Source organism: Rhipicephalus sanguineus, chromosome 10 (assembly GCF_013339695.2).
Source record: "Rhipicephalus sanguineus isolate Rsan-2018 chromosome 10, BIME_Rsan_1.4, whole genome shotgun sequence".
NCBI lineage: Eukaryota > Metazoa > Arthropoda > Arachnida > Ixodida > Ixodidae > Rhipicephalus > Rhipicephalus sanguineus.
In genome coordinates this window covers 3,709,250-3,736,322 of record NC_051185.1, presented here as the reverse complement: position 1 = coordinate 3,736,322, position 27,073 = coordinate 3,709,250, and the positions used below count along the sequence as shown (strand labels likewise).

Sequence of the window (27,073 nt, the reverse complement as noted above, 5' to 3'; positions counted from 1 at the left end):
AGGTCAAGATCCAACGGTTGTGCAGCGCGAGCAGTCGGTTTGTTCAATCAAGAAACTCGCTAGCAGGCACTGTTTGCGTCGGCGTTCTCTCTCGTGAGCGAGGGCGCGTTCTCGGTTCTTCCGAGCTGGTAGTTCGGCGTTCATTGCAGAAAGAGCGTTTCCATAGTCAACGCGCGCCGTTCGCTCTCTCTGTCACCACACGGCGAGCGCTGAGGCGCTGGAGTCGTCTCTTGCGCTCAAGCAAATGAACCATCCCTACAGCAGACGACGATGCACGCCGATACGCCGAGACCCGAAGGTGCTTCGCCCCTAATAGACACCCTTTTTACTCGCTCCTTCTTTAGCGTGCACGTTCCCAGAAAGGAGTACAGCGTGCACTTCAAAGACATTTGCACTCAATGGTGAGTGCATGTCGTTTTTTGATTTCGGAATTAACGCAACTCAGAAAGAATGAAGGAATAAAATTCGAGGATAACAAAATGACAGGCTTTTTTTTTAAATTTCCACAACTGTTCGCGTGCTCACGGCATCGGCGTAGCCGGAAATTTTTTTCGAGGGGGCGGGGGATTCAACTATACTTTATGTATGTTCGTGCGCGCGTTTGTATGTGTGCGTGTATATTATACACGCAAAATAGAAAACTCTTTGGGGGGGGGGGGGGGGGGTTGTACTCGCCCATCCCCTTGGCCAGTGGCCCACGGATAGATATTGTTGGACAGCTTACACAAAAATGTTCGAAGTTTTTCTGTGGCCTCTTTTATTTCACGTTGGAGCATGGCTCCTGTAACGGAAAATAGGGAGTGCTGACATTGCATAGGGACTCCAGAAAACTACATGCAATATCGGACCGTCATATTTTTTTTGCAACGCGTACGTCCCGCGCGTTATTAGGGTCTCCAAAGTATATTGGCGGCAGAAAACACGCTGAGCTATGTATGCATGCACTCCCGTTAAATTGTGGGGAACGCCAAGGACGGACTGTGCGCCTGTCTCTTTGTCATGCATTACTTCTTTCTTTTTGAGTTGCGCTATAATTACGCAATTCACGTTATCCAATTGGAATTCGATGGAGGCTGACAGATCGTTGAAACTTGAACGGGGAATGTCGCTGGAGCCAACGTTCCCACAAGCGGCCTTGGTTTCGTCAAGGCAGTGGCAAGGCAGTGAAATTAAAGGGGGGGGGGGGGATGAGGCGCCTCCCTAATCAAGAGGCGCCAAATCTGCCCCATACGTTTCCTCAGTCGGACCTCCTTCGTCATTGTATAAAACGCAGAGGTATGGTCACGCAGGCTTTTAAAGATGATGCCAGTCGAGGACCCTTGTTGTTGCATATCCAAGAACCGTTTAATTCTCACATTTAGCACCGGGAAGCCGAGGAGGGCAGTCCACTGTGAGAAGCCCCATCGCTTCACTTTCATTTTTGCAGCCATCGCAAAACTTTTTTTTTCTCTCTCTCTCTTTGGATTTTACCAACGACGTGAAAACAGGGGGGGGGGGGGCGCTGTGCTGAAACTTCGCCCCCTTCTAATTGAGAACCCTGCGCACGCCTACGGGCAGTGCCATATACTTTCCGATAAGTCTCTAATGAGCGAGAGTTAATCACTGCAGCCATCGATGTGTGCTTCGCCTCGTGAATTTGCGGCTGCGCTTGTCATGATAGCACGCACGGTAACGTAGGTTAACGCAAAAAAAAAAAGAAAAAAACTCCCGAAACCGTTGTCGGAAATAGTGACGTCATACTAGTCGTCTGCTAAATTATGGCAGTTGCGCTCTTGAACGCGCCGGTTTCGGTTTCGCTGGTTTCGGTGGCGGAATTTCATAACTCCGCAAAAATTACTAGCCGCCGCTTCTTGGAAATACCAAAGCGGCGCTCTTCCCCTGAAGAAGCAGGTTTCCAAACGTTGCGAAATTTTAATATAATGGTTGGAGCTTTCATTCCTTTGAACGAAGAGAATTAAATGACGCGCACATTTCTTTACGGCACAGATAGATGGATAGATGCATGGAGTATTCCTTCTTCCATGAATGGATGCTAATGAGCGAGCACAAAAAAAAAAAAAAAAAAAATGTTGTAAGTCGGTCTGTCTTGTCTACTTCAACTTAAAAAAGAACCCATAAAATTCACGGCAGACTGACCCCACTATTTATCGGTGTCCTTTCTCTGTCGCGGGCGTATTCATCTTTCCATTGTTGTCCCTAAAACCCAAGGCTGCCCAAACGTACGTGTCTCCACATTAAATCAGAACATGCTCCGTTTTCGTACCTTCCCCACAGCATGCGCATTGTTCTTCTTTACTGAATCTCACTTTATAACTACGCGTTCTAAAGCAACCCGACCTCGCTTCAAACAGTAAAGCGCTTCCCGTTGAGTTACTTGATCAGTTATCGTAAAATGCCTTCTTTGCCCAATGGATGGATGGATGGATGCTATGAGCGTGCCCTTTATAACGGGGTGGTGACAAGTACGTGTGCTACCAGGCTCGACAAAAAAAAAAAAAGAAAAACCTCTTACTTTTCTTTTTCTTAAATTTTCAGCTTTGTTCTCTGCCCTTTACGGCAGAATGCCATTTTTGTCCTTTCTCTCTAATTTTCTGCCACCAGTACTCTAACCGTCTCTTACTTATTTCAATCACGGGTGTGTTCAGCTTTCCATTGTCTCTAAAACCCAAGGCGTCATGTAGGCTCGTGCCCAAACGTTCGTGGATGTCTCCACATTCAATCAGAACATGCTCCGCCGTTTCCCTATCTTCCCCGCAGCACGTGCATTGTTCTCTTCTTTATTGAATCTCGCTTTATAACTACTCGTTCTAAGGCAACCCGATCTCGCTTCAAACAGTAAATCGCTTCCCCTTGAATTATCGTAAAATGCCTCCCTCCTTATTTCATTTTTGCCCTTTCGGTAATAGCACGCTCGTTGCGGAGAGCGCCCTCTATAACTGTCGTCTGTCGTCGCCTCCAAGGCCTTCCTTCATTTGGTTCGTTGCGCGAGCTCCACTGGCTCCACACTTAGTATTCGAGTTTATTATGCAGAAGCGTTGTCGGCGTTGTGTGGTGTCGCGTTTGAATCTGTTGCATGCATTTCAAAGCCAAATCTGTTGCTAGTGTATTTATATACGAAACCTGACATCCCATCAATCGGCAGTTCCGATAAATGCGAACTGACCGCGCAACGTAACGATGGATGATTCGGTATCCGACGCGGCTCCTTTCGCGCACATAATCCGAAAGATTGAAGTAAGTGAATGTCCGCAGTCTATTAATTTTTGTGATGCTGCTAAAATCAAGTATTGGAGATTACGTCACTCCCGATATCTCACTCAACCTCGAAAGTAGTCACTTGAGCCATCTTGCATTGACTACGCGATATAAATAAGTGACGCCAGCGAAAGTATGACTATCGTGACCGTTCATTAGGCATGCACTGGTCTGCACTTTTGCTGTTGTTCGAAGAAGACGAAGTGCAGAATCGCGGAGTGAGCTCGGATTCCCTGCGTCCGTTTCTGTTGACCACGCGCTGCATCGCGAACAGTGGGCATGCGCCGCGACTATTCGAAACCAAAGAGGATGTGCGGGCATCGCCAAGCGTGCAAAGGAGAAATGTTTTGTTCGGTGCGAATCTTCGTCCCTTACGCCTGTCTTGGCTGAAATGTCATGTCGGGCTACTGTTGTTTGGGAAAACGAGTGCTCTTGTAACCGAAACACGCTTTCGGTAACAGCGGTGAGCACAAGCGAAGTGACAAACTCTTTCTCTTCTTCAGAAACTCATCAAGCGCTACTTGGAAGGCGAGTTGGCCATCGAGCATGTCGTACAGGGAATACGCTCGATCGCGACACAAGAGATGTAAGTGTTGCTTTGGCTGAATGACTTCTGTTCCTTACATTGGAAAGTGTACATCGACGGTGTCCGTGATCCGAGCCAAATCAGATTGCTTTGCGGAATACCGGTAATCCAAACTGTATATTTAGTTTACCAATTTTTTTTCTTGTATTGGCGCCACCGCGTAGTGTTCAAGCAACATGGGCACTTGAGTGCAACTGTACATGGTAGTCCGTTATGAAAGAGAACCCTGTGGGTGCCGATAGATGATGCCAAAAGAAGGCATGCTGCCACAGAGCAAAGGTTATGCCCTCGCGTGTTCCCTTTCATGGACACTGTACATGTCTTGGTGAGTGGCAAAAGTGGGCACCTGTGAGGAGGAGGAGATTGCTGGCATTTGGGCTGCCAAGCACGGCTTGATCCTTCATTCGACTTTTGTGACGTGTGTGTTTGAATGCACCCTCCACTCCATGATGCCTTTCGCTATGCGTTGCATACTGGAACAACACTAGCTGCCTTTGTTGTTTCATGCAGAGACAACCGGCGGCAGGCTGTTGACTTGGCCTCGAAGAGGATTCTCTCCGTACTTCTGGCAAGTGTCTCCTCTCACTGTACAGCAACAGTGTGGTCGGCTCGAATTGGGGGCAATTCAGGCATTTTGTGTTGCCGTAATTCAAGAAGCTGTTCTTTACACACTGAAGGCCAAGTAGGTTTTCTACATTTTGCAGTTCTCACGGCATGTTTATGTGTCGTATTTCATTCAGTCATTTTGTGACATGGTGAATTCTGGCAGTGAAGAAGCTTGCTTGTTTTATATATAAATATATTTATGTCACATCTTCCCTTTTTTCAATGGCTGTCCTTTCATTTCAGCGTATCGGCTTGAACAAGGATACAGCCAATCACTTGATTGACCTTTCCATCACCCTGGCAAGGGAACGTAAGTGCTTCCTCTCTTCGGAACATATGTTTCTCGAAGGAGAATTGCTTGATGTGGAGTTTGGTCTTTTCATAGAGCACAAAACGCATATACAGGCAGTTTTGATGGTTTTACATTGATACAGATGAAAATAAGAGCCAGTTATCCCCATGATGCATCCACAATCTCCACCTTGCCAATTTGTGCATAGTTAGCTTGATTAAGTGGCTGAGTGAACTCGCAGCATAATGAATTTGTAGCATATTCAGGTATCCAAGGTCTAAAATATTCAAAAGACATTTTAGAAAAGTAAGCGCTTCATTTGCAGGATTATCTTTTCCTTTGCAAGTAGAAAAGCAGATATGAAGAGGAAAGGCTCTGATTATTTTATTAATACATATGCTGCTATTTATAGACGTATGTCAACCATGGTATTGTGATTAAGCAAAAAGGAGCATAATTGGCATGTGGGCTGGTAGAGGTTCGTGGGTGATTGGCATAAGACGTGTTAAAAAGGATGAAGGAGACTTATTTGGGGATTAAAAACTTTCCAGTACTAGTGGTGTGTAGTCACACACTGGTGCTCGTGTGTTTCATCTGCCTGCAGCTGACCTCTGTTCGGGCAGCCTGCCCGTGCTGCTTCTGTGCGACGTCTTCGATAGCCTGCCCCTCAACGAGAGCGAGGAGTTTTTCAGCCTTGTTGAGGATAAGGTCAGCATCTGGAAAGAGGTAGGCAACAATGACATTTGAAAGCGATGTACTTAAAGGGGCACCAACATAAAATTTGGAGCTTGAGATGTGCCCTTCATTTGATTGCTCAGTATGCATAAGCTTTTTTTTTGTCCTTATATGAAGGGTGTGTCCCCCTCACGCATTTGCCATCTCTTGGAATCCAGTCAGTTACCCTTAAAGACCACCGGTTATCCTGCCGACGTGCTACGTGCCCGGCCCATATCCATTTCTTCTTCTTTATTTAAACTACGATATCCTTAACCCCCGTTTGTTCCTTGACCCACTCTGCTCTCTTCCTGTCTCTTAAGGTTACACCTATCATTTTCCTTTCCATCGCTCGCTGCGTCGTCCTCAATTTAAGTTGAACCCTCTTTGTAAGTCTCCAGGTTTCTGCTCTGTGGGTAAGTACCGGTAAGATGCAGCTGTTATATGAGATGAGATTAAGAAGTTTGTAGGTATAACGTGGCAGCAGAAAGCACAGGACCGGGTTGATTGGCGGAACATGGGAGAGGCCTTTGCCCTGCAGTGGGCGTAGACAGGCTGATGATGATGATGAAGGGTGTCCATCAACTGGAAGTTATTTTATTTCGAGGACAAATGGCGTACAAAAGCTCGACGGGATGTTCAGCACCCTGCAGGATCGAGCAGATCACAGTTTGTCATTGTCCTCTTCTTCCCCCTTATTGTAGCAATATTAAATAAGCAAAAAGGCACAATACCAAAATGCAACAGCAGTGTTGTCCTTGTATGACGTATTGGGTGGCACAAACTGGGAGCCGTGCAAAACATGTCGGCCCAGCCAGTACAGAGGCAGAGGACGAAAGCTGCAGACACTGGGAAGAAAATGTGACCACGCCACAGTTGGCATCAGCACCTGAACATGAGGGCGTGCGTTCTTATCCAGTCAACAATGAAATGTGGCCACGTCAAATGACTAGTGAGCTTGATGAAAGATCAAAGTGCCCACGATCGAAAGTGCATCAGTTGTTGGAAAACGGCACATGTGACTGGTGCACCTCTAAGGGCCACATTCTGCACTGCATATGACAATGCTGCCACCAAAGTCTGCAACTCGTAACTTGAATGTCGCCGGAGTTGACCTTTAAGTAGGCAGCTGTATGAAAGGGGCACAGCAGAGCTACTGTAACAGCAAATGTAGTTGAGACACTTTATCGCGTGAGGGCGTCTTTTAGCTGCATGCAGACATCTTGAGACACAATGCAAGTTTGATCACCATTCCCATTTGAGATGAGAGCATTTGCAAGTTTATTTTTTAAAACAGAAATTAAGAATACGAGAGCGATATTGGGCTGTGTGTGGCAGGCCAAGTATTACATGAGGCCAGTACATAATAACCTACATTAATTTTTTGGATATTCAAGTCTAATTCAGGGTAGCCCTATACGTTTCTGCAGTTATTTTGGTGCATGTAGAGTGAATCTTGCTTGGTCATTACTGCATAGACGTGGCAGAGCATGGTTCTACATTAAACTTCACGGCAGTCACCATTTTGCTGTCCTGTGGGTATGCATGGCTTTCAGCAGTCCTGATTTCTCATTTACAGGATCTGTTCTTCAAGTGTTGCAAGAACCAGCTGCTGAGGACATGCAATGGTACGCCTCCTGTGTTGTCATTTCAAGGCGATGTCTCATGCGAACATGGTCTTGAACACCAGCCACCGCGATGTTGACGTGAAATGGTATAAGTACTGTAATATCATGTGACATCTCGAGGCGTGAGCTGTGCGCTCACTTCGTTGCTGCGAAAGCGTGAAGCCAAGCCCCTGGCACAACAGACGTCACGGAAAGATGTCGTGGAGACTACCATATTTACATGATTGTAAGTCGACTCGAATGTAGGTCGACCCCCCTAAAATCGCACATCAATTAAGGAAATTTATTTTCGATGTCGCTGAAGAAAACAATCTCGAATTCCGGTGTGCAAAGCTGGCTTCACGGCAGTGCTTCGAAGCTATGCAGAAAAGCTAGCTTTGCGGCAGTACGCGGGGATTTTTAGAAAGTTAGAAAGTCGACCTTACAATCGAAACTAGTTTCGATTGTAAGTCGACCCCCCAACGTCGGACTTCAGATTTTGATAAAATGGGTCGACCTACAATCGTGTAAATACGGTAGCATTAATTGTATGTCTTGCTAAGAGGTATTACGATGCAGTTTCTTTATTACCAGGCAGATATTTACATTAAAGCATTAAAGTCACAAACAGAAATTTGACTTTTAGTGGCCATTTAAACCAAGTATGCAGGGGTTCTACTGCAACGTCTGCACACTTCTCTGGAGGACTGCCCAAGTCTAGCCTTTTTCGTGCTGTGTCGATAAGCGGATGTTTTAGAGTAATATTGCTCAGAGGCAGCAACAGCAGCATACCACGTGAGCTATTGCACGTGGCATTCAAGCAGCTGAGCTGTCTACAGTCGTGGCTACCACGTCTTTACTTTTTCTCTGCTTTGTTTGCAGACTTGCTTCGAAGGCTGTCGAGGTCGCAGAACACCGTGTTCTGCGGAAAGATTCTCGTCTTCCTGGCCAAGCTGTTTCCTCTTTCAGAACGTTCGGGTAGGTGCGTGGCCATTGCCAACGATTTAGCAATGGTATCTGTCTTCATACCTCGCAGCTGGCTTTGACTGCTGTCAGGCAGAATTTTCGAGATGTACATATTAAGTGGGCGCTGCCTCACATTATTGGTGTTGCAAGTTGTTCTAGCTGTGAACATTTCTTTTCATGGGCTGTGCTAAAAATGCCGTCATCCTTCTGTTGTCATAATGAGGACTAAAAAAAGTGAAACAGAAGAAGGCACTGCACATGTCCGGTCCCGAGTGGCTTTGTTGTGATTGCATTGTTCGTCCTCAGGTTTGAACATTGCCAGTGAATTCAATGCGGAGAACATCACATTGTTCAGTTCGGAGGACTACAAAGGGCTTTCAGATGAGGGCTCGTACCATGAGGAGTCTGACGAAGGATCTGCAAGGTGAGCTGGCTCCTTCCTCCTGTGTAGACATTAATTAAAAAACTCATGTTGCAGGCTTTTTGCTTCACCTGCTTGGGCGGGAGGAACATGCCTGTGCTTTTTGTTTTGTCTCTTGTCCCTCTGACTGTGCTGCTTATGTTGAGTAAAGGTCAGCTTATGGAACTTTGAGCCATGGTAATAAATGAGCAGGAATGCGTTCAAATGTCTTGTTTTGTATCCATCCTTGTCACGCTGTCTTTTTAAAAGGGCAGCCCTTATATTTATTTCTTTAAATAGGTACCATAACAGCAAACACACTTGAAGATGTGCCTTGCAGAGCAGTGCTACTGTATCCAACCATGGGAATGATTGTGGATTAGCTCTGGACAGTCTGCTGTATGTGATGTCAGAAGACAAAAAGAAATGACTCTGGTTATTTTTACGCTTCCTCCGAAAGCTTACTCTAAAAGTGTGCAACCACGCACGGCTGTAAGCACTCGCGTTTATGGAGAAACATGTGAATTGGTCGACTTGATTCCTAGAACTAAATGCTAAGTGCCATTGCTATGCATTACAGTATGAAGAAAATTGTGAGGACACACCAGCATGTTTGTATTGTTCACAATGTGCATATGTGGTAGGAGGGCCTCTGATTTGTCTCGGTGCATAGAATATTGTGTTCACTGTGAAGCTTATTTGCAACTTGTGGCACACTCGCCTTCTCTGTGTCGCTGCAGTTCTGTGCCTGTTGACTACAATCTGTACCGCAAGTTCTGGTCGCTGCAGGAGTACTTCCGGCAGCCTCTTCTGTGCTACACCAAAGTCCACTGGCGGCAGTTCACCTCGGCAAGTGCTGCTGCTTATCGTGAATGTGCAGAGGCACATTGTGATGATTTTTTAAAAGACATCACCTCCTCTCTGTTGAATGTCAGCATTACATTGTTTTACTATATCTGATATGAAAGGTTTCTATGGAAATTTTCGTTTTATTCTTAGTAATTGCCTTGTTTACCTTGTGCAGTCTCGGGACACCATTATGGAAACCAGCAACAGGGCATTTACCGTACTTACTCGAAAGTAATGCTAGATTTTTTCCAGATTTTTGCTACCTGAAGTCGACCCTTGCATTACAATCGAATACTGAAATTCAGGTAGCCTAAAAAGTGCAATGATGCACCCAATTCTAGATGACTTTTCATTACGTAGTCTAGACGACAACGCAATGAAAAGTCACCCCTCGCATTACAATCGTGGTCGCGTTACAATCGAGTAAGTACGGTATTTGCAGCTGAATTATTAGCATATCAATGTAACAGTCTGTGGATATCGAGTGAGTAAAGTTGACCCTTGCCAGAAACCCCAGCCTCTGTAGTTCATGTCCTGTGAAGGTACACACGGGATCGTCCCAGCGGAGCTCTCATAGTGTTGGTTTCTGCCTAGACATCTCGCAAATTGTGGAATAGACCTGTGTTGGGAAAGGAGTGGTGGGGCACCTGAAAGTCAGCAGTGTCCTAAGGTTTGGCCAAGCATGATTCTTGGTTCAGTGATATGACACGATCAGCATGGCATTATTGATCACCCAAGTCGTACAGTGTGGGCTGTAATGTGCTTTACACTTCAGAAAAATGTTTCAAGAAACATCGCACTTTCCTTTTAATCTTCCTCTGCCTTGCAGATTGTTGCAGAGCTCATTAGTTCTGTCACGAGGTTGTCATCAAAATGCTTAAGTATAGGCTCTCATTTCTTCAGTTATTATTATTTTATTCAATTATATGTACACTCACGGGAGGTTTTTGCCATTGGCGGTGCCGTGCCATTCCGTATACGTATAGTTATGTATATCTTTATAAAATCCACCAAGAAAAATAGTTCAGAAGTAAATTTTTCGAAGCGCGCGACCGGAAATTCAAACCTGCAACCCCTCTCTCCGCAGCACGATGCGTTTAACCACTCGGCCACAATGCATACATCCTCCAGCATACTAACGGCGAGCTATTTATATGCAATATTTACCGTTGGCGGTACGCACACATCTCGGAGGTGCCTCGGCGTGGCAGAGGCATGTTCACTATCACCCGTAACGTGGCACAAAGTTCCAAAGGGCATGCTCAGAGCGTCACCCCTCCCGTCTTGCCGGTGTGGGGCTGCCCGCCTTCCGTTCCGTACATTGACCTACGGGGTGTGGTCGCCCGTGCTCGTGCCCTTATCTCCTTCGTCGCAATGTTTGCGTTGAAGCCATGGTCCGCACAAAGGTCCCTTCACTCGCTACGGCGGCTGCATTTGCTAAAAGAGTGAGCCTTTCCTCGTATGACATCCCAGTTTGTTTCTATCGCATTCATTGCTTTGCCCTTGTGGCACAACTGTGACTTCTTTTTCTTGCCTCTTTACCAAGGGTGTCTGCAAATTTGCAGTTGATAGCTTGTGCACTGCCCCTTGCGCAGGGACCTTAAAGACATTAGTCTTTCAGGCTTCGGTGAATATGCTGCAATGTGTTTGTGTTTCAGTACTCGACAGACGTGTTGTCAGTGTTTGGCAGCTTCAAGCTGGATGACATCAAGACAGCACAGTGGGCATTACCAGGTAGCTCAAGCAGTCCATCCGGGAAGTCCGTCTACTTTGCTAAGTACCTGACTAGCCAGAAGGTGAGTGCACTTTTGAATATTAAATGAGCCTTTCAACACTTTTTGAACGTAGTCAGAAAATGCTGCCAATAGTCGAGGCTCTTGCGAATGTGTGAACTAAACATGGCATTTACACTTGCTTGTCAAAAACGATCGAAAATCTCCCCCTCGTCGTAATCGGTGTTTTCATAACCTATGGAGTAGGTGGTATTGGCTGATTTCACGATCGGCACGCCAGCATGCATGCGGTGTCGTGTAGTTGCTGCGGGTGCCACCTTGTGCTGTGCACGACTAAGCCGGAAGTAGCGGCCAATATCGGTCAAATAAAATGCCACGATACGCATTGACGTAACTTTTGGTTCGCGCACGAGTCCTTGGCCATCCCTCCACTGTGTAGTGTGGCTATGAAAGGAAAGCAGATTACAACACCTATTGGCTAATAGCCGATATAAATCGAGAGTAGCGTTTGGATCAGATGCGCTTCTTGCCGCGGGGTGCCACCACGCAGCCAGGCACCATGCTTCATAGTGTGCTAAAATTTCATAGTTGCAACACTAGCATGCCTTGGAATCACACCTGGAGGGTGTGATTGTGTTTCATGACACGTGCATGATGTTGTTTCTTTTCCCGATGTCATCCTCCCTTGTGTAGCTTCCAGTGCACTCATTGGGACCAGAGGAAACGTTTAGAGCTTGCGACACCACTCTGCTTGTTCTTCGTGGATTTGGATAGCTTTTGTGGCGATCAATTCAGGAGGAAATAAACTGTGGTCAATTGATGATTACTTGGGAAAGTGGTTCAGGACCCCTTTAAGAACGATAGAATGTGCTCAGAAATTCTTCCTGGAATTAATGGTGTACGTATTTAACAAATAATTGGACTCTTAAAATCGGCACCAAAAAGACTTAAGTAAATACTTCATAATCCCCCTCCCCCTCTTAAAACACACTGAGGAACAGTTGCAGAATGTCTGTATTCATTAATTTTGTGCTAGATATAAAACAAAGGCCAGACTAGCACTTACTAAATTTTTGTATCTAGTGGCCATTTGACATCATGGATTTCACCCATACTTCTGCCGTTGTGGCCCAGTAAGCAATCTCGGAAGTTCACTCTTTAGCCCTTCTCGAGTAAGTGTGTGTTATCTGTTGCTAAACTATTAACTAGACACGATGTGTTGGAATTTATGGCGTCATGGCTAGGTTTGCACCTTTTGAGATTTGCCACTGTAGAAGGTGTTGTTGAACTGTCTTTTGCAGCTGCTGGAGTTGGAACTGAGTGACAGCAACTTCCGTCGCTATGTCCTGGTGCAGTTCTTGATCCTGTTCCAGTACCTGCAGTCCACCGTGCGCTTCAAGCTGTTAGTGAACCTGCATTTCCGACATCAAAAGCTGTGCACGGTTCTTAAAGGGAATGAAAACATTCCGGGTGGTCTTTTGCGTGAGGACAAGCGTTTAAACGACAAATTCAACCAGCTGTTTTGAAAAAAAAAAGAACGTGACACATCTTTTTTCTGAGATTTTCGGCTGTGCCTCGGCCGGCAGTAGAAGCTGCAATGACGCTGTGACACTTCCCCGCATGCACGCGGCTGCAGCAGTTGCTATGCTTGTTCATTCCCATCGGCGTTCCTCGCAACCCCAAGGTGGCACCTCCACCTGTATTTTCTTCTTGCATATTTTCGTGCTTACCAAGCGTCTTTTTGTGACATGAGAGGTGCTTATGGTATCACGAAAGGGTAGTTTACTGATACGAGAAAAGTGTTTTTTTCTCTTTAGCGTCCCCCTAAGGATTGAAGATGCCCTCACTTTCTTGGGTCAGCTGTACATTTACATCTAGGGCTCTGAGACAACATCTTGCCGCAGCAGGTGTACCGGGTGTGCCGAGGGGAGTCCTATTAGCTGAACCAGTGATTGCACATGTTGCAAAGAGAAAGCATTTGATCATGATTGCAGCTACCTCGTCTGAAAATGCAGTTGATTTCAGTTTTTCAATTTCTGGCAGCAAAAAGATTTGGATGAAGTAGCCGCTTATTTTTTCAGGAATTTCTCTGCAAGCTTCCTGTTGCAGTTGCTGTCAGTAGGTTTACCGTGTTTGCTAATTGAAGAATTGATTAGACCAGACTTTGACAAATTGCAGAGAAAAGAGTAGCTTATTACAATTACTTCCTTCAAAGATATGCTGTTTGCTTGCCATTACCAATCATGGCCTTGGGAAAGTAACTGAGCAGTCACTGAGATCTAACCAGTTATGTTTGCAGTATCTTCTTCTCAACCTCCATTGTATTGCACAATTGCAGCCACTGGAATGAAATCTTTGAGAGTGCCTTCACCTTCTTCAGTGTGTATCGCTTGTCAAAACTACCTTCCCCTGTTTTGTCAAAGTGCCAGTAACAACACTCTTGAGTTGCTCAATGTGTCTGCTGGAGGGATCAGTGGCATGCTGGTGCTCGAAGAAGGCACTTCTAGTAGGTACGGTCAAAAGCTGTACTATAACCTAGCATCAATGTGGCCATCACTATTGAGCTGCCCATTTGGAAACAAATGTTAAGTACATGGATCTGACACGGCTGTTACACATTGCAACTATAGGTGTGGTACCATATTCAAGCCATCAAAGCAGCATCTGCTGCTTGTCTCGTCAATAAAATAACTGGTGACATGTACTTGTTTACTAAAAAAAGCTAATTGAATGACACGTACTGAGTAAAAATCAAATCTGTCAATTACAAGACTATAACAAATTACATCTAATAATTGCAAGTCATGCATATCTTGCTATGGCATTGGGGATGCATCGCAGGGGCATGAGGTTCTAAAACAATTAAGAAAAAGAATTGCATGCTTATGCAAAAAGGCTGCTCTACCGGGTTGTTACCAATTTAGCTGTGCCTGCTTTGGTGAGCTCCACAGTTGTGAGATAATGCATGTGGCCCTATGCCCACCTGAGGTGCCACCATTTTCTTGCCTGTTACATTTTTAGGTGCAAGTAATCATTGTAGCCTAACATGTGGCATCTATTGTTTTGTCACTCCTACCAGAGACTCGCACATTCTAACTGAGGAACAGTCCAGCTGGGTGAAGAACACCTTGACTCAGGTGTACAAGGTAAGTCCTCACTATTGGTGATATGCAGGGTCTGTCCGTAAGACTGGATCTGGTAAAAAGAATTTGTTGATCCAATCGGTACATATTATTTAAATTTTTCAAAGTAGTTTTCCTGGTCTTCGATGCACCGAGTAAAGCATGATTCCCACGCTGCTAATGCTCCCTGAAAGTTAACTGCCGTGACCTCTCTCCGAGGCTCGGTGAGAATGGCGGGAACACTGTGTGAACACTGGTGGCCTTCTCTTGAGAACAGGGAGAAGTCTGTCAGGGCTGCATCAGCCCTGATGTGAGCCCGGCAGACTTCTTCTGCGAGGAAAGGAACGTCTGTGCGACCAACATTGGCCGTTTTAAACTATCCTAGAATGCCTGCTGCAAGTACAGTCGTTAAGTGCCCACTACGCCATAATTCTTCCTTTTGAGAATCAGCGAAGGGCCCACTATGCATTCATAAGGCAACATGCAAACCTACTATGCAGCTGCTTCAATTGTTGATGCTTTTGCTGCTGATGAAATCAAATATGTCTCGGTGCTTTGTAATGGGTGGTCCTTTAAACCCCTCACTCGTTGTGCAATTGACATACTATATTTGCACCTGACACGATTCTAGGCTTCTGCCATGCAACATTACAACCGTTAAGGAGACTACACTATAAGAAAAAATCTAGTTTTTGGGGAGTATTTCTGCCACACAACAATAACTGTCATCTGGCTTGCTCGCGTTTCCTTTCTTGAAAACCCGGCTCTCGTCACTATCCTATTGAGAATGCTATGTCACACTGACACGCGCACCGTTCGTGACCGAGAAGTGCCGGGACCGTGGTGATAATGCGAGGAAAGCACGTGAGGTGGATGACTATTATTGTTGTGTGACAGAAATACTCCCGAAATACTCAATTTTTTCTTGTAGTGTACTCGCATTACATCACATTCGTATACGGTTTCTTTTTGAAGGAGTTTCAAGCACCGGCTTGGCTCTGTGGTAGAACATCTGTTTGCCACGCAGAAGTCCCGGGTTCGACTCCCACTGGAACTGAAGTTTTTTAAAATTATTTATTCATTTGCATCTATTTCGAATTTTCACTCACAGACAACGCTGATTTTTCGCTCACGGTCAATAACGCCGACGCCGGAATTTTTGCAAAATGAACTCTTTAACGACATCGCGTTAAAGTCGTGTAGTGTTATATTCAGGTGCATGTTGTATTCATTCGAGTATGACATGAGATGGAAACATGTTTCGTTGTAGCACAGTTTGGTTTTCACTTTGAACCCCTTTATGTTTTGAGGGCTTGCTGTCTGCGATGGATAGGATTTTCTTTTTCCTGTTTGCAGCTGCTTGAGGAAACGCCACCCGATGGGGCTGGATTTGCCACTCGCATCAAGGTACTAACTTTTGAGGCTGACTTGAGTGATAGTAATCTGCAGCGGGCAAAATAGCATGACAGCATTCCCCGTGCAGCACATTCTTCAGAGAGAGGAGTCGTGGAATGCGTGGAAAAATGAAGGCTGCCCAGACTTCAAGGAGGCCCGTCCTGTGGAACAGACACGAGAAGTCAGGTGGGCACCTTGGGCAGCTCTCTTCCACCCATGAGCACAAATGTGCGCAAATTCCTCTGCTCGACTTGGCAGACTAGAGTGTTTCTATGTACAGTCGACTTTTGTTAGTACCTTAAAGGGACCGATAAAATTGGTCAAGTTGTCCAGTGGGTCAAAACAGCAAATTACGCTGCTAACTCATTTGACAGTACTACGACCCACTTGTCTCTGAATTGAACGCACAAGCACATTTGAAGGGTGCAGTGTCGAAAATTAACCTTGATGTGACATCGGAGAGACTAAACATAGCAATTGAATGCATGCTGGATATCTTAGAAAGAAAACAATAGAATCTGCACTTCTTGCAGCAACAAAAAGAAGATGCATACCTGCGAACTTCACGGAGGGAAACTTTATTCACCTAATGTCTCTTGTCATCACTGCTTGGGCAGTGCTTTATTGCTATTAAGAACAGTATATGGTGTCCTATTTGCAGTTGATGGTGCATTCGATTCCCTGCTTTTTGCAAACTGTTTCTGTTTACTTTGCGTGGCCATGGTGAAAACGAATGCCGAGGCAACCAGTTCCCCGAGCCAGCTCGCTCACGTGAACCGATGTGTTGGTTTCGTGTGAGAAGTGCTTGTGCCTGTTATCCTTCCCTCTCTCCTTTTGAGTGCGAGCGTGCAAGGTCTGTGAGTCTGAAACATCGTGTGGCCACTCTTGCAGTTGCCTAAATGACTATTTCCGGGTGTACACTGCATTTGTCGTCTTATTGCATGCATTGAAATGTGGGGTCTGCAGATGATGTTGAGTGTGGTGGCCCTTTTCCGCAGGCCCAAGAGGAAACTTGGCGATGAGGTGAAGGCAGCGCTGGCCAGCAAGAAAGTGGTCCTTGGCGAGTACGTGTATTTCTTGTCATTGTTCCTTCAGCTGGCAGAGAGGAGGCATAAAGATGATCGAGCTTGAAGATGGACCCTGATAGGAGATCAGCATTAAGACACGTGTCACAGCAGCTGAGCTGAGGATGTTTTTACTGCCACCTAGCTGTCCACAGGATCAATGCAGATTGCCCTTGTGCAGCACTACTCACTTTGATGCACGTAACTGAGGGGTGCTGAAATCATTTTGACAGTTTCATTATGTTGTTTTTGAGTAGGAGAAATCATCTTGAAAATGAGGTCGCATGTATTGCACACCTGTGGAATACTCATGCTATGACATTATTCAGCATATAAATTGCCTACAGGCCTGAAACAACACATCTCCACTCCTAAGGGCACTCAGTCACAGAATTGCTGATGGGAAATTGCCCAAAAGTGTGTTATCAAAGCTGAGTGATTGCATCAGTCAGAAAGTGGTGTTGTCGCCTGCATACAACTACGGGGCTAACACCAACTCTGAGCAAAAGATGGAAAGGGTGTGGAAGGTACGCCAATTAATGTTGGGGACTGGTGTTCATAAGAGCCACAAGTGATGTGCTGTGCACTTACAGCACCGAGATGAACCGGCTGTGGAACCTGTGCCCAGACAATTGGGAGGCGTGCTCATCGCCCAAGCGGGACTTTGTTCCCAGCTTGGAAAAGTTCTTTGACATGGCAATGGACCAAGGTGACCCCGTCGCTGGGGCCAAGAGCCGAGCCAAGTAAGGCGATTGTGTCATTTTTGTGCATGCTGAGCAATTGTTTGTCCATTTGCATAGCAGTTGTGGATACATTCCCAAGAGCCAGCTAAGTAGACAACTAATGGTGTCATTGTGAAGCCATTAGCGAGCACTCCGGCATGCTACTCGGCTGGTTAAGACCAAGTGCCAGAAAATCCAGTTTGTAGTTCTTGGAAATGTTTTGACACACATGTAGGAGTGGTTCCGAGATCTTGCTGAGCTCCTATCTCGTGGTGCCCACAACTTCCATTCATTGAATAGCAAAATCAGAAGTCATCGTTTTTCTCTGGTTGTCAGTCGTGGATGGTGGCAAAGCCATGTAATTGCATAGGTTGTCCAAGAGTCCGTTTTAGTCACTCTAGCGGCCAAAGGACTTTGTCTCTTGGTCTGACAGAGAATGGCTTGAAATATGGCAGAGCTCTGCAGCGACCAACCAAAAAAGGGTGCAGTGGGCAGTCTTTGTAAACATCTTAAAAACATACGTCTTCTTCATGACCAGCGACGCTTCTAAAGTTTCTAAAAGGGAAAATGATAGGCATTACATTAAGAGTTAAGAAGACAGTAGAATGCGTCAGGCGACAAACAGGTGTAGCTGATCATCATACCGCATAGATGAATCGGCACACAGTGGCGAGGACAAAAGGGACAAGAATGACACGACGGGTGTAACGGATGTTCTAGGTATCATTTATCGAAAGAATTGGACCTAGGCCAGCCATATAATCCGTAGTACGGACAACCGGGGCAAGGTTTGAAAAGAGGCCCACGACGGCAGTGAGTTAGCTGGAGCAATGGAATCCAGAAGGGATAAAATGGAATCGCTAGATTGGAGCTAATTGGGTGAGGCCTCTGTCCTGCATATGCTGGGAAGGATCACGATGAAGTAACCTGTCCCTTGCTTAAAGGACCCGAGGAAAGAGTGCTGCCGCAAAGTGTGTGCTGTAATCTGTTCCAGGAGCATATACCAGAGCAATTCAGGCTGGCGGGCCTTACGGCTGCTGTCGCAGAAGTCGCCTCACTTCTTCACCAGCAGCAATCAGCCAATCAAGAGCCTGCCACTCTACCTCGAGTCTATGGTGATGCGCCTGGCCAAGGAATTTCCCACCCAGGTGGGCTATTTTTGCTTGAGCTCTACTCCGCATGTAAAAGGACATTTTCTTATGTTTGTTTTCAATCTTGAAGCAATAAAAGGCGGGTTCAATTAAGGGTCATGTTAAAGTCGTGGACAAACACTGCCAAACAAATCACTTGTTCGTTTTGATGCATTTTTTCTTTCCATTTTACATAATTTGACTAATTCTGTTGGTCCCATCAGGATCGAATTAATTCAGGGCTTCAGTTTTTGCAATTATAATGCCATATTTTACCTTCCCGTGATGTCGTACATGGCACCGATAGAAGTGTGGCTCTAGTGGAGGTCTGCTTAGCCACTTGGTGAGGATCCCACAGCCCCTGATCCTGGAGGCCATGATGCCGCTGCTATGGGTTTAACAGGTTCCACGAAGTGGCCGTTGGCGTGCCAAGTGGTGTTGCGCAGTTTTCAAGAAAATGGCGAGTTGAGCTAGTTGGTGTGTAGACACACAGCGCTGTGTCTTCCCTCTCTTTGCTGTCCTCGTTTTCTTTGTGCACTATTTTTCTTTAGAAAACTTAGAAATGGTTGTAAAATGTGAGGCCATAGTTTATTTTTTCACATTGGGAATGAATTAAAAAATTATTCTGCATATTTGCCAATAATGTAAATGCTTCCAACACCACTGGCACTGTCGGTGTAGATGGACAAAAAAGACAGATGACGACGAGGCTTGTGCTAATCGTAAGTTTTAGGTTCGAAGCGAATAGTTCCTATACGTAGTATATGTCACATATCATTAAGAAAAATGATCATATTTGTCACGACCCAACTAACCTGCACAATATACTTCAAAATTGAAAGAAGGCATGTGCATATGTCATTCTTTTTGGTTCAAAGGGAAGTGGAAGCAACTTTGAGTAGTAACAGGATTTGACTTTCGGTACAGTGCAAGTGATAACCTGTAAAATATGTTACGTTTTAAAGTTTACTAAATGTAGAGCATATAAGCTGGTATAACAAGCTTTTAAACTTAAAAATGATGAATCAATGTGAGGGTAATACAGTAAAACCTCATTAATTCTAACTTGGTTATTTCAAAATACCGTAAAATTCGATGGATTTCTGCGGTCCGTATTTTGCAATGTTAATTCGCAGTGACTATTCTGTGGTCCAGACGACAGAATAGAGTGCAGCTTTATTCTGCGGACCAGACCACAGAATAGAGTGCAGCTTTATTCTGTGGACCACACAATAAACTTGCGCGCTGTGCTGAAATGTTCTGTAGCCCAAGCAGCCCACCTCTCTTGACGATGGTTTTTGCGCACCAGACCACATAATAGAGTCCCAATCTATTCTGTGGACCAGACCACGGGGTAAACTGCAGTAGGGTGGCTAGAATTAACTGCAGCTTTGTTCTGTGAACTAGACCACTAAATAAAGGGCAGCTTTATTTTGTGGACCACACCAAAGAGACTTGTTTGAGCCGTGCGCACCAGACATCGCTGTAGCCCAAACAGCCCACCTCCCTTGACGACGGGTTTCTCTCACAAATTGGTAGGGTTTATTCTGTGGTCTAATTCACAGAATAAGCACTGCGCCCTCCTCTCTTGACGACAGCTTCTCTCGCGAATCGCAATATTCGCTCACAGCTTTGTGAATAAGTCCGGACCAAGGAGGCCATTTCCGGGCATAGTACGCGAGATGGAAGACGCTTATGCGTGAAAGCTTCGAAATACGAAGGCGAAGCCCACCTTTGGCATGCTTGCTGGTCTGACATGCCAAAGCAGGTAAACTTGTCGTGAATTGAAGCAGCAAAAAGAAGGCGTATAATAACAAATGACAGCGGTTCTAAAAATTTCTGGACCTGATCTATCGAGAGCGGAACACTTAAGTCACTTTCACCACAGTACATATGTGTCATGCAAAAAGAAAATGTGCACTAAGATCTGCACGGGAGTCTCAAATTTTGAGCGATCCCCCCGATTGTGCGAACACAGCCACAGATCTCCTTAAGAACAGCGTCAACGCCACCGCGAGAAGGGAATCATAACGACAAAGAGCGACACTACTAAAATAGTCTGGCCCTGATCTCTCGCGTCAGGACACACTTTAGTCACTTTCACCGCAGTGCATTAATGTCGTGCAAAAAAGTGCACTGAGATTGGCAAGGGGCTATTTTAGCTGTTTCTGTAAAGTTTTCAGACGTTGACGATCATACAAGTACTCGTAATTATACGGCGCGTGCAAGTGTATCTAATTAAGTGACAAAGTGTGCTGTGTCCAGTGACAACTAGTAGGTTCTCGCCAATCTTGCTGCGCTTTTTTTTTTTGCTTGACACAGGTGTACTGCGGCGAAAGTGGCTTAAGCGTTGCGTACTCGATGGATCAAGGCCAGAAAATTTTATACACGCTGTCATTTGTTATTTTGTTTTCTTTTCGCGGTGGCATTAGCGTTCTTTTACGGGTGATTTATGGCCGCGCCCATTCAGAAGGATTGCTCAAAGTTCGAGTCTCCCGTGCAAATGTTTGTGCACTTTTTCACATGACACAAACGTACTGTGGTGAAAGTGACTTTAGTGTTCCGCACGCGATAGATCAGGTTCACGAAATTTTAGAACCGTTGTCATTTGTTATCATTATACGCCTTCGTTTTGCTGCTTCCGTTCACAATAACAAGTTTATCTGCGGCTGATATCAATACTGGCATATGTCAAAACATTGGAATCTTTCACGCATACGCGTCTTCAATAGCGATTCACAAAACGGCGAGCACATATTGAGATTCGCGAGAGAAGCTGTCGTCAAGGGAGCTCGAGCGTTGGCAAATCGAAGTCTTCATGGGGTGGGTTCAGTTCCTTCTGAGGGCATTAACAGCGCCTGTTGTGTGGACCAGACCACAGAATGAACCCTTGCAATTTGTGACAGAAAACCGTCGTCAAGAGAGGTGGGCTGCTTGGGCTACAGAACATTTCCGCACAGCCCATAGCGCGCAAGTTTATTGTGTGGACCACAGAATAAAGCTGCACTCTATTCTGTGGTCTGGTCCACAGAATAAAGCTGCATTCTATTCTGTGGTCTGGACCACAGAATAGTCACTGCGATGTTAATTTGAGTGGATAATTTGAAGCGGCGGTCAGTACCAGCGCTGTTAATTCGAAAACTTTAAGTGCCATGTGCCAATTCTTGATCCCGATTTAGTCGCAAATCCGCAGAAACAATGGCCCTTAGGAGCCACAAGGCAGTACAATGTAGCGATACTAATGAGTGACAAGTTGAACACCCTGGCCTCGCTGCTGCCAGCGCAAGAAAAAAAAAAAAACGGTTTCATGGTCAGCTGAAATGTGCGCCTGCAGAAAAGGCGTGCTTCACTGCAAGACAGGGCGTCGTGATTTACCCATTCTTTCTGGGAAAATAAAGGAATTACTAAAGGGCGGTCTGGCGGAATTCACGACGCATGCGAACCTCCAATTTCCGGCAATTTGCGCACTTGCACTGTTAGCGGAGTACTTGCCTGCAACGCCTACTTCGAAAACTCCGTTCGAAAACTTCAATGATAATTAGAGCTGTGCGAATAGCAAAATTTTGGGTGCGAAGCGAATTCGAATATTGAAGTGTGAGTGCGAATCGAATCGGAAGATTTTTCGAATATTTCTCAAATATTTCTAGAATATTTTTCAAATACTTCGAAGTGAAATTGCAGAAAAAAAAGTTAGAGAGGATTCCTAAGCATAATCTTATGAGATAGCAACGTGAAAGTGTTTCTTTTCGCTAGGTTGGTGAAGCACTGGCAGGGTGGTGTTTTATAGTTCTCTTATCAAGAATGAGGCAATGTAGAGGCCGAATTGTATTTATGTACATGATTTGGTGCAACCAAAGTGTTGCCGACAACACTTTACACGTGATAGGCAAAGGTGCCATTTCCTCAGCCTCTCCTCCTCTTTCAACTTCTATGGAAGCCCAGCTAATGTGGCGGACAAGGGTGTGCTCCCTTCAAGTCCGGAGTTCCAAATCTGCCTCGTAGACATCGATATTTAAGAACATCTGAAATTTTGGATGCTAAAAAGCTTCGGGGTCTGATTTTTTGGACTTCCTGCCCAAATTTCAGGTCCAAAACAGCATTAATTGAGCCCCCACCTCTGCCACATCTTTCATCTCCATGTTGGAACCCGCGTTTTCTTGAGTTAATACATTTGCGACCATAGCGAAGCTTGAAAGGCAGCTTTGCCGCAATACGGGCGTGTGATGAGGTGAAGCATATTGAAAATCTAGGGAGCACTTCCAATCAAACGTTGACTGTCTTTTGGCAAAGTTCGACCGTAATGGAGCTTGAAAGGTAGCTTTGCTGCAATACGAGTGTGTAATGACGTGAAGCTTATTAAAAATCTGAAGGGGTCACTTTCAATTGGACGTTGATTGTATTTGTTTTTGGGAAGTTCGAATAGTTTGAATAGTAAAATTCCAGTGCAAATCGAATCGAATAACAAACACTATTCGAAAAATATTCGAAATTTCGAATATTCGCACACCCTTAATTTGATAATCTTTTCCACCCAGAACACATCGCGAATTCCGTCACACTGGTCATTATTAAATTCTTTATTTTACTAGAAAGAATGAGCGTATGGTCGCATCATGACGTGCTGACACTGCGAGGAGCAGATGACATGCTGCCTGCGTGTCACCATTGTGTTGCAGTGAAGCACGTCTTCTTTTCCGCAGGCGCGCATTTCAGTTGGCCACGAGTTCGTTTTCATTTTCCTTTTTTTTTTTCTTGTGCTGGCAGCAGCGAGGCCCGCCATTCCCCCCGGTTTAGCGGCAAAATTGGGACTGGGTATTGCTGGAAAACATAACCCTTGGAGCCGCAAACTAGCAGGCACAGCAAACGACTACCTTCGATTACTTTCAATAATTCAAAGTTCCTTCATGCCGGTTTTTTCGTTTGGTTAATTAAAAAACCCGCTTAATTAGAAGATTTTTCGTAGTCCCAGTGACTTTGAATTAACGAGGTTTTACTGTCTCTTCATTTAACCTTGAAGTGTGGCTTTGCGGCAGTGCGGATTTCCCCTGGATAGGTGTATTCACGGTGTAGCACCCCTCCACTGCAGTGAAACCACCTTTACATGGGGTTACATGCGGTTTATATATGTCTATTCGTTCATTTCGAATACTTGGAAATTTCCTAAAATTTAAATTCGTGTCAAAGTAAACTCAAATACTGTAATATTTGTTCAAAGTGCTCGAATATTTGCACAAGCTTAATGATGACCATGGCTATGTCTGCCACTCATAGTTTGCTTTTCTTGCTTATGCATGTGTCTGGCTAAACTAGCGGGCAGTGCTTATCTGTCTCGGCATCTTTGTTTGAGCTGTCACGGTCTGGGTATAGTGGACGTGCCTATGAAAAGTCAAGATCTCTAACTGGGTGACATTGGGGTGCTCCTCTTTATTGATTCATTGAAATAAACTGCATTCCAGAATGTGGCCCCATCCCAGGCAGCTGACGAGAAGACGGACATGGCCGACTATGGAGACAGCGAGGACGAGCTGCTCAAAAACCACGAGGAAAGCAGGGAGACTGGCAGTAAGTGAATATCGTCCCGTTTTGGAAATGCCTTGGGAAATGCCTACAGTCAGTCCCAAGTATACCAAACTCGAAGGAAATCGTCAAGTAGTTTGACATATCGATCATTTGAAATGCAAAATATGCATATTTAAGGGGGCCGTGCAACACTTTTTTGAACGTGGTCAGGAAATGCTGCCGATCTGTGAACACGTGAGCCAAATGTTATAGCACAGCATGGGGCATGGAATTTACAATTAAATTTCAAAGTCGGCTAGGAATCGCTCACTCTTCCCTCGGCGGACGATGCCATAAGCCCAATTTTGACAGCGTCATAAGCACGTGGGCAAGGCCATTGGCTGATTTTAGCATTGCATAGTTACGGTGGCAATGTGCCAGCACCGCATTCTGCAGTGCTACCTGACGAAGCCAACAGGCGGTGAAGCTAAGGTGTAGGGAACTCTGAACTGTAGTACTGTAGTAATTGTGACATAAATGGGAAGGGATGAAAAATCAGCTGGCCACAGGTAAGGACCAAACCTAAGCTGATTTTTCATCCACTTTAATTCCTTCCCATTTCTGTCATAACTACTGTGCTACAGTTGAATCGTGCAAGTAATGTCCCCCGCACCATCCTTAGCATCACTGTCGGTTGGCTTTGTTAGGTGGTCTCTAACAAAAGAAATGAGCCCCCCTCTTTCGTTCATTTTATTGTGCTAGAATTACACACTCTGATAACACTCAAAGCGAGCCACGTGTCCAAAGAAAGAAAAAGAAAGTGCTCGGGGCCATGGCGTACCTTCTCCCCCCCCCCCCTGCGCAGCCTTCAGTGCACTCGCTGGCACGGAGGGAGAGAGAAAGCGCTCAGAGTACGCAACAAATCCCTGTAACTCTGGTCGTACTTGACGGATGCTAAACATTAGGCTTGTGCAAATATTCGAGCACTTCGAATATTCGAATTCGCGTCGACACAGATTTAAATTATCTGAAATTTCAAAGTATTCGAAATGAACGACTGGACATATATAAACGGCATGTAACCCCCTGTAAAGGTGCTTTCACTGTGTAATGTGTGATGTGGGGACCGTCATTTTTATTCGTGTGCGGTGCGGTGAAGGAAGGAGCCGTGCACGGTGAGGCTGGTAAACAACATATATTCTCACGCTTAAACAATCTTTCAAGACAAGAGTTTAACAAGATACACTTTAAACTAAAGGTTCAATGGACATGCAATGTCCTAAAGCGATGCGCCCATGTTCCTTCACGTCTTGCTCACGTTCTCGCAAGCGTCTGCAGCGCAGCAGGCCGACGGTCGGTCGTCTCGGCAGATGGACGGCATGTAGTGGTACGGCTTGACGAGCAGCAGGGCTAGTGGTGGTGGGACAAACGTTTGGGCAAGAACCAAACGGTGCAGGAACTGGCCGGGTACCGGGCAGGACTCGGACACCTTGGTCATCGGCACCCGCAGGAGCGCGACCCGTCGGGAGGCTCCCCAGCGGTTTTCCCGGGTAGCCCTCACGAACGTGGCATCTCGAACGCTGTGCTTCCGTGGCCACTACTGCCAGTTCCTGGCTTCTTCCTTCTCTTTTTTCTTCGCCGCGACCACCACGCGCTCCATTTTTGTCCACGACGTGTCGCATTTCTCGCTGCTATCCTCGTCCTCTTTACCACACACTGCAGTGGAGGGGTGCTATACTGTGAATACACCTATCCAGGGGAAATCCACACTGCCGCAAAGCCCGACTTCAAGGTTAAATGAACGCATTACCCTCACATCAATTCATCATTTTTTAGCTTTAGAAGCTTGTTATACCGGCTTATATGCTCTAAGTATAGTCAATTTTAAAAGGTAACGTATTTTACAGGTTATCACTTGAATTCTACCAAAAGTAAAATCCTGCTATATTCAGAGTTGCTTCCACTTCCCTTTGAACCAAAAAGAACGACATTTGCACATGCCTTGTTTCAATTCTGAAGTATATTGTGCAGTTTAGTTGGGTCATGACAAATATGCTCATCTTTCTTTATAATATGTGATATACATATACTATTCGAATTCGCTTTGAACCTAAAGTTTACTATTCGCAGAAGCCTACTAAAAATTTTTGTGATAGTTGATTCGTGAGGCAATAAACTCAGATTCGATGACAACTTGGAAAAGTGCTGCAGGGCCCCTTTAAGGACACGCAGCTTAAAGGGACACGAAGAGAACAACGATTTCTCTTGACTGGAAAATACAGGGTGTGACGCCACTGCTTGGAAGTGTCCGTACTAGCTCGCTGTGGCGTCATAGATTTTGACAGTGTCTATGAGGGCCCACACAATTATTCGCCACTAAGAAATGATTTAAGCTGTGCTCGGAATGACACAAACTGTTAGCATGGCAAGCTTCAGAATGTTTAATTAAACCAATGTAGCCCAAACACGCAAAAAGACATTGAAATTTGGGGTGTCACACTGACATTAGCAGGATGAAATTTTGGCATGAAATTAACAAATGAAACTTGGACCTTCTCGTAATTAGCCTAACATACTGACAATATAGTTCTGAAAGAATAACTTATCTGAATTAATGTTTCACCTTAGTGTCCCTTGAAGGTTGAGTTGTCGTTGTGCATGGTCATATGGCACAGTACATGTTTCAGTTACCTGCTGCACAACTACTCGGCTCAAGATACCTGTGGTCTCGGAGCTTCTCTTTGTGACTATGACGGGAAAAAATTTTTCGTAAGATATCTGTGATGTGTACATTGCAGCATTATCGGGTGCCGGTGCAGCTGCAGACTGTGGCAGCAGTGAGCCGAAGGATACGCTCAACAAGGACGAACTGGCGGCGCTGGCTGGGGCACTCGGTGCCGACTGGAAGAAGCTGGCCCCGTTGCTGAGCTTCGGTGAAGACGAGATTCTGTACATTGCCTCCGAGCACGAAGGCGACGCGGCAAAGCAGGCCTACCAGGCACTGCTCGTCTGGCTCGAGCAGGAACCCGAGCAGGCGACGCACGCCAACCTTCTGCAACTGGCCGCCAGGGCAGGGCTCAAGGGCAAGCTCACGTCGCTCTTGGTCGCCGAATAAAAGACAAACTCGGCAGGA

General features: G+C 45.5%; 1 protein-coding gene across 2 annotated transcripts; it reads left to right on the top strand.

Annotated features, from left to right (window-relative positions):
• The first annotated feature begins 2,993 nt into the window (after nt 1-2,993).
• LOC119406834 (THO complex subunit 1) lies at nt 2,994-27,073 on the top strand. 2 transcript variants are annotated; one of them, XM_049419978.1, is made up of 19 exons: nt 2,994-3,234; nt 3,759-3,841; nt 4,352-4,409; nt 4,691-4,757; nt 5,344-5,465; nt 7,033-7,081; nt 7,943-8,038; nt 8,333-8,450; nt 9,167-9,275; nt 10,934-11,071; nt 12,310-12,410; nt 14,088-14,154; nt 15,487-15,537; nt 15,614-15,711; nt 16,524-16,589; nt 17,183-17,332; nt 18,306-18,459; nt 23,898-24,003; nt 26,760-27,073. In XM_049419978.1, exons 1-19 carry the CDS (start codon nt 3,178-3,180, stop codon nt 27,053-27,055), a joined length of 1,986 nt encoding a protein of 661 aa, XP_049275935.1. In that variant the 5' UTR covers nt 2,994-3,177; the 3' UTR covers nt 27,056-27,073. The 2 variants fall into 2 exon arrangements, with proteins under 2 accessions (XP_049275935.1, XP_049275934.1); XM_049419977.1 differs by having other exon boundaries at nt 26,739-27,073.

What these genes read in the sequence shown, in the direction of transcription:
- LOC119406834 (XM_049419977.1), top strand. Translation starts at nt 3,178, where the DNA reads ATGGATGATTCGGTATCCGACGCGGCTCCTTTCGCGCACATAATCCGA. An exon ending in AGGTCAGCATCTGGAAAGAG is followed by an intron (nt 5,466 to 7,032) that starts GTAGGCAACAAT and finishes TCTCATTTACAG; the next exon opens with GATCTGTTCTTCAAGTGTTG. An exon ending in TCCTCTTTCAGAACGTTCGG is followed by an intron (nt 8,039 to 8,332) that starts GTAGGTGCGTGG and finishes GTTCGTCCTCAG; the next exon opens with GTTTGAACATTGCCAGTGAA.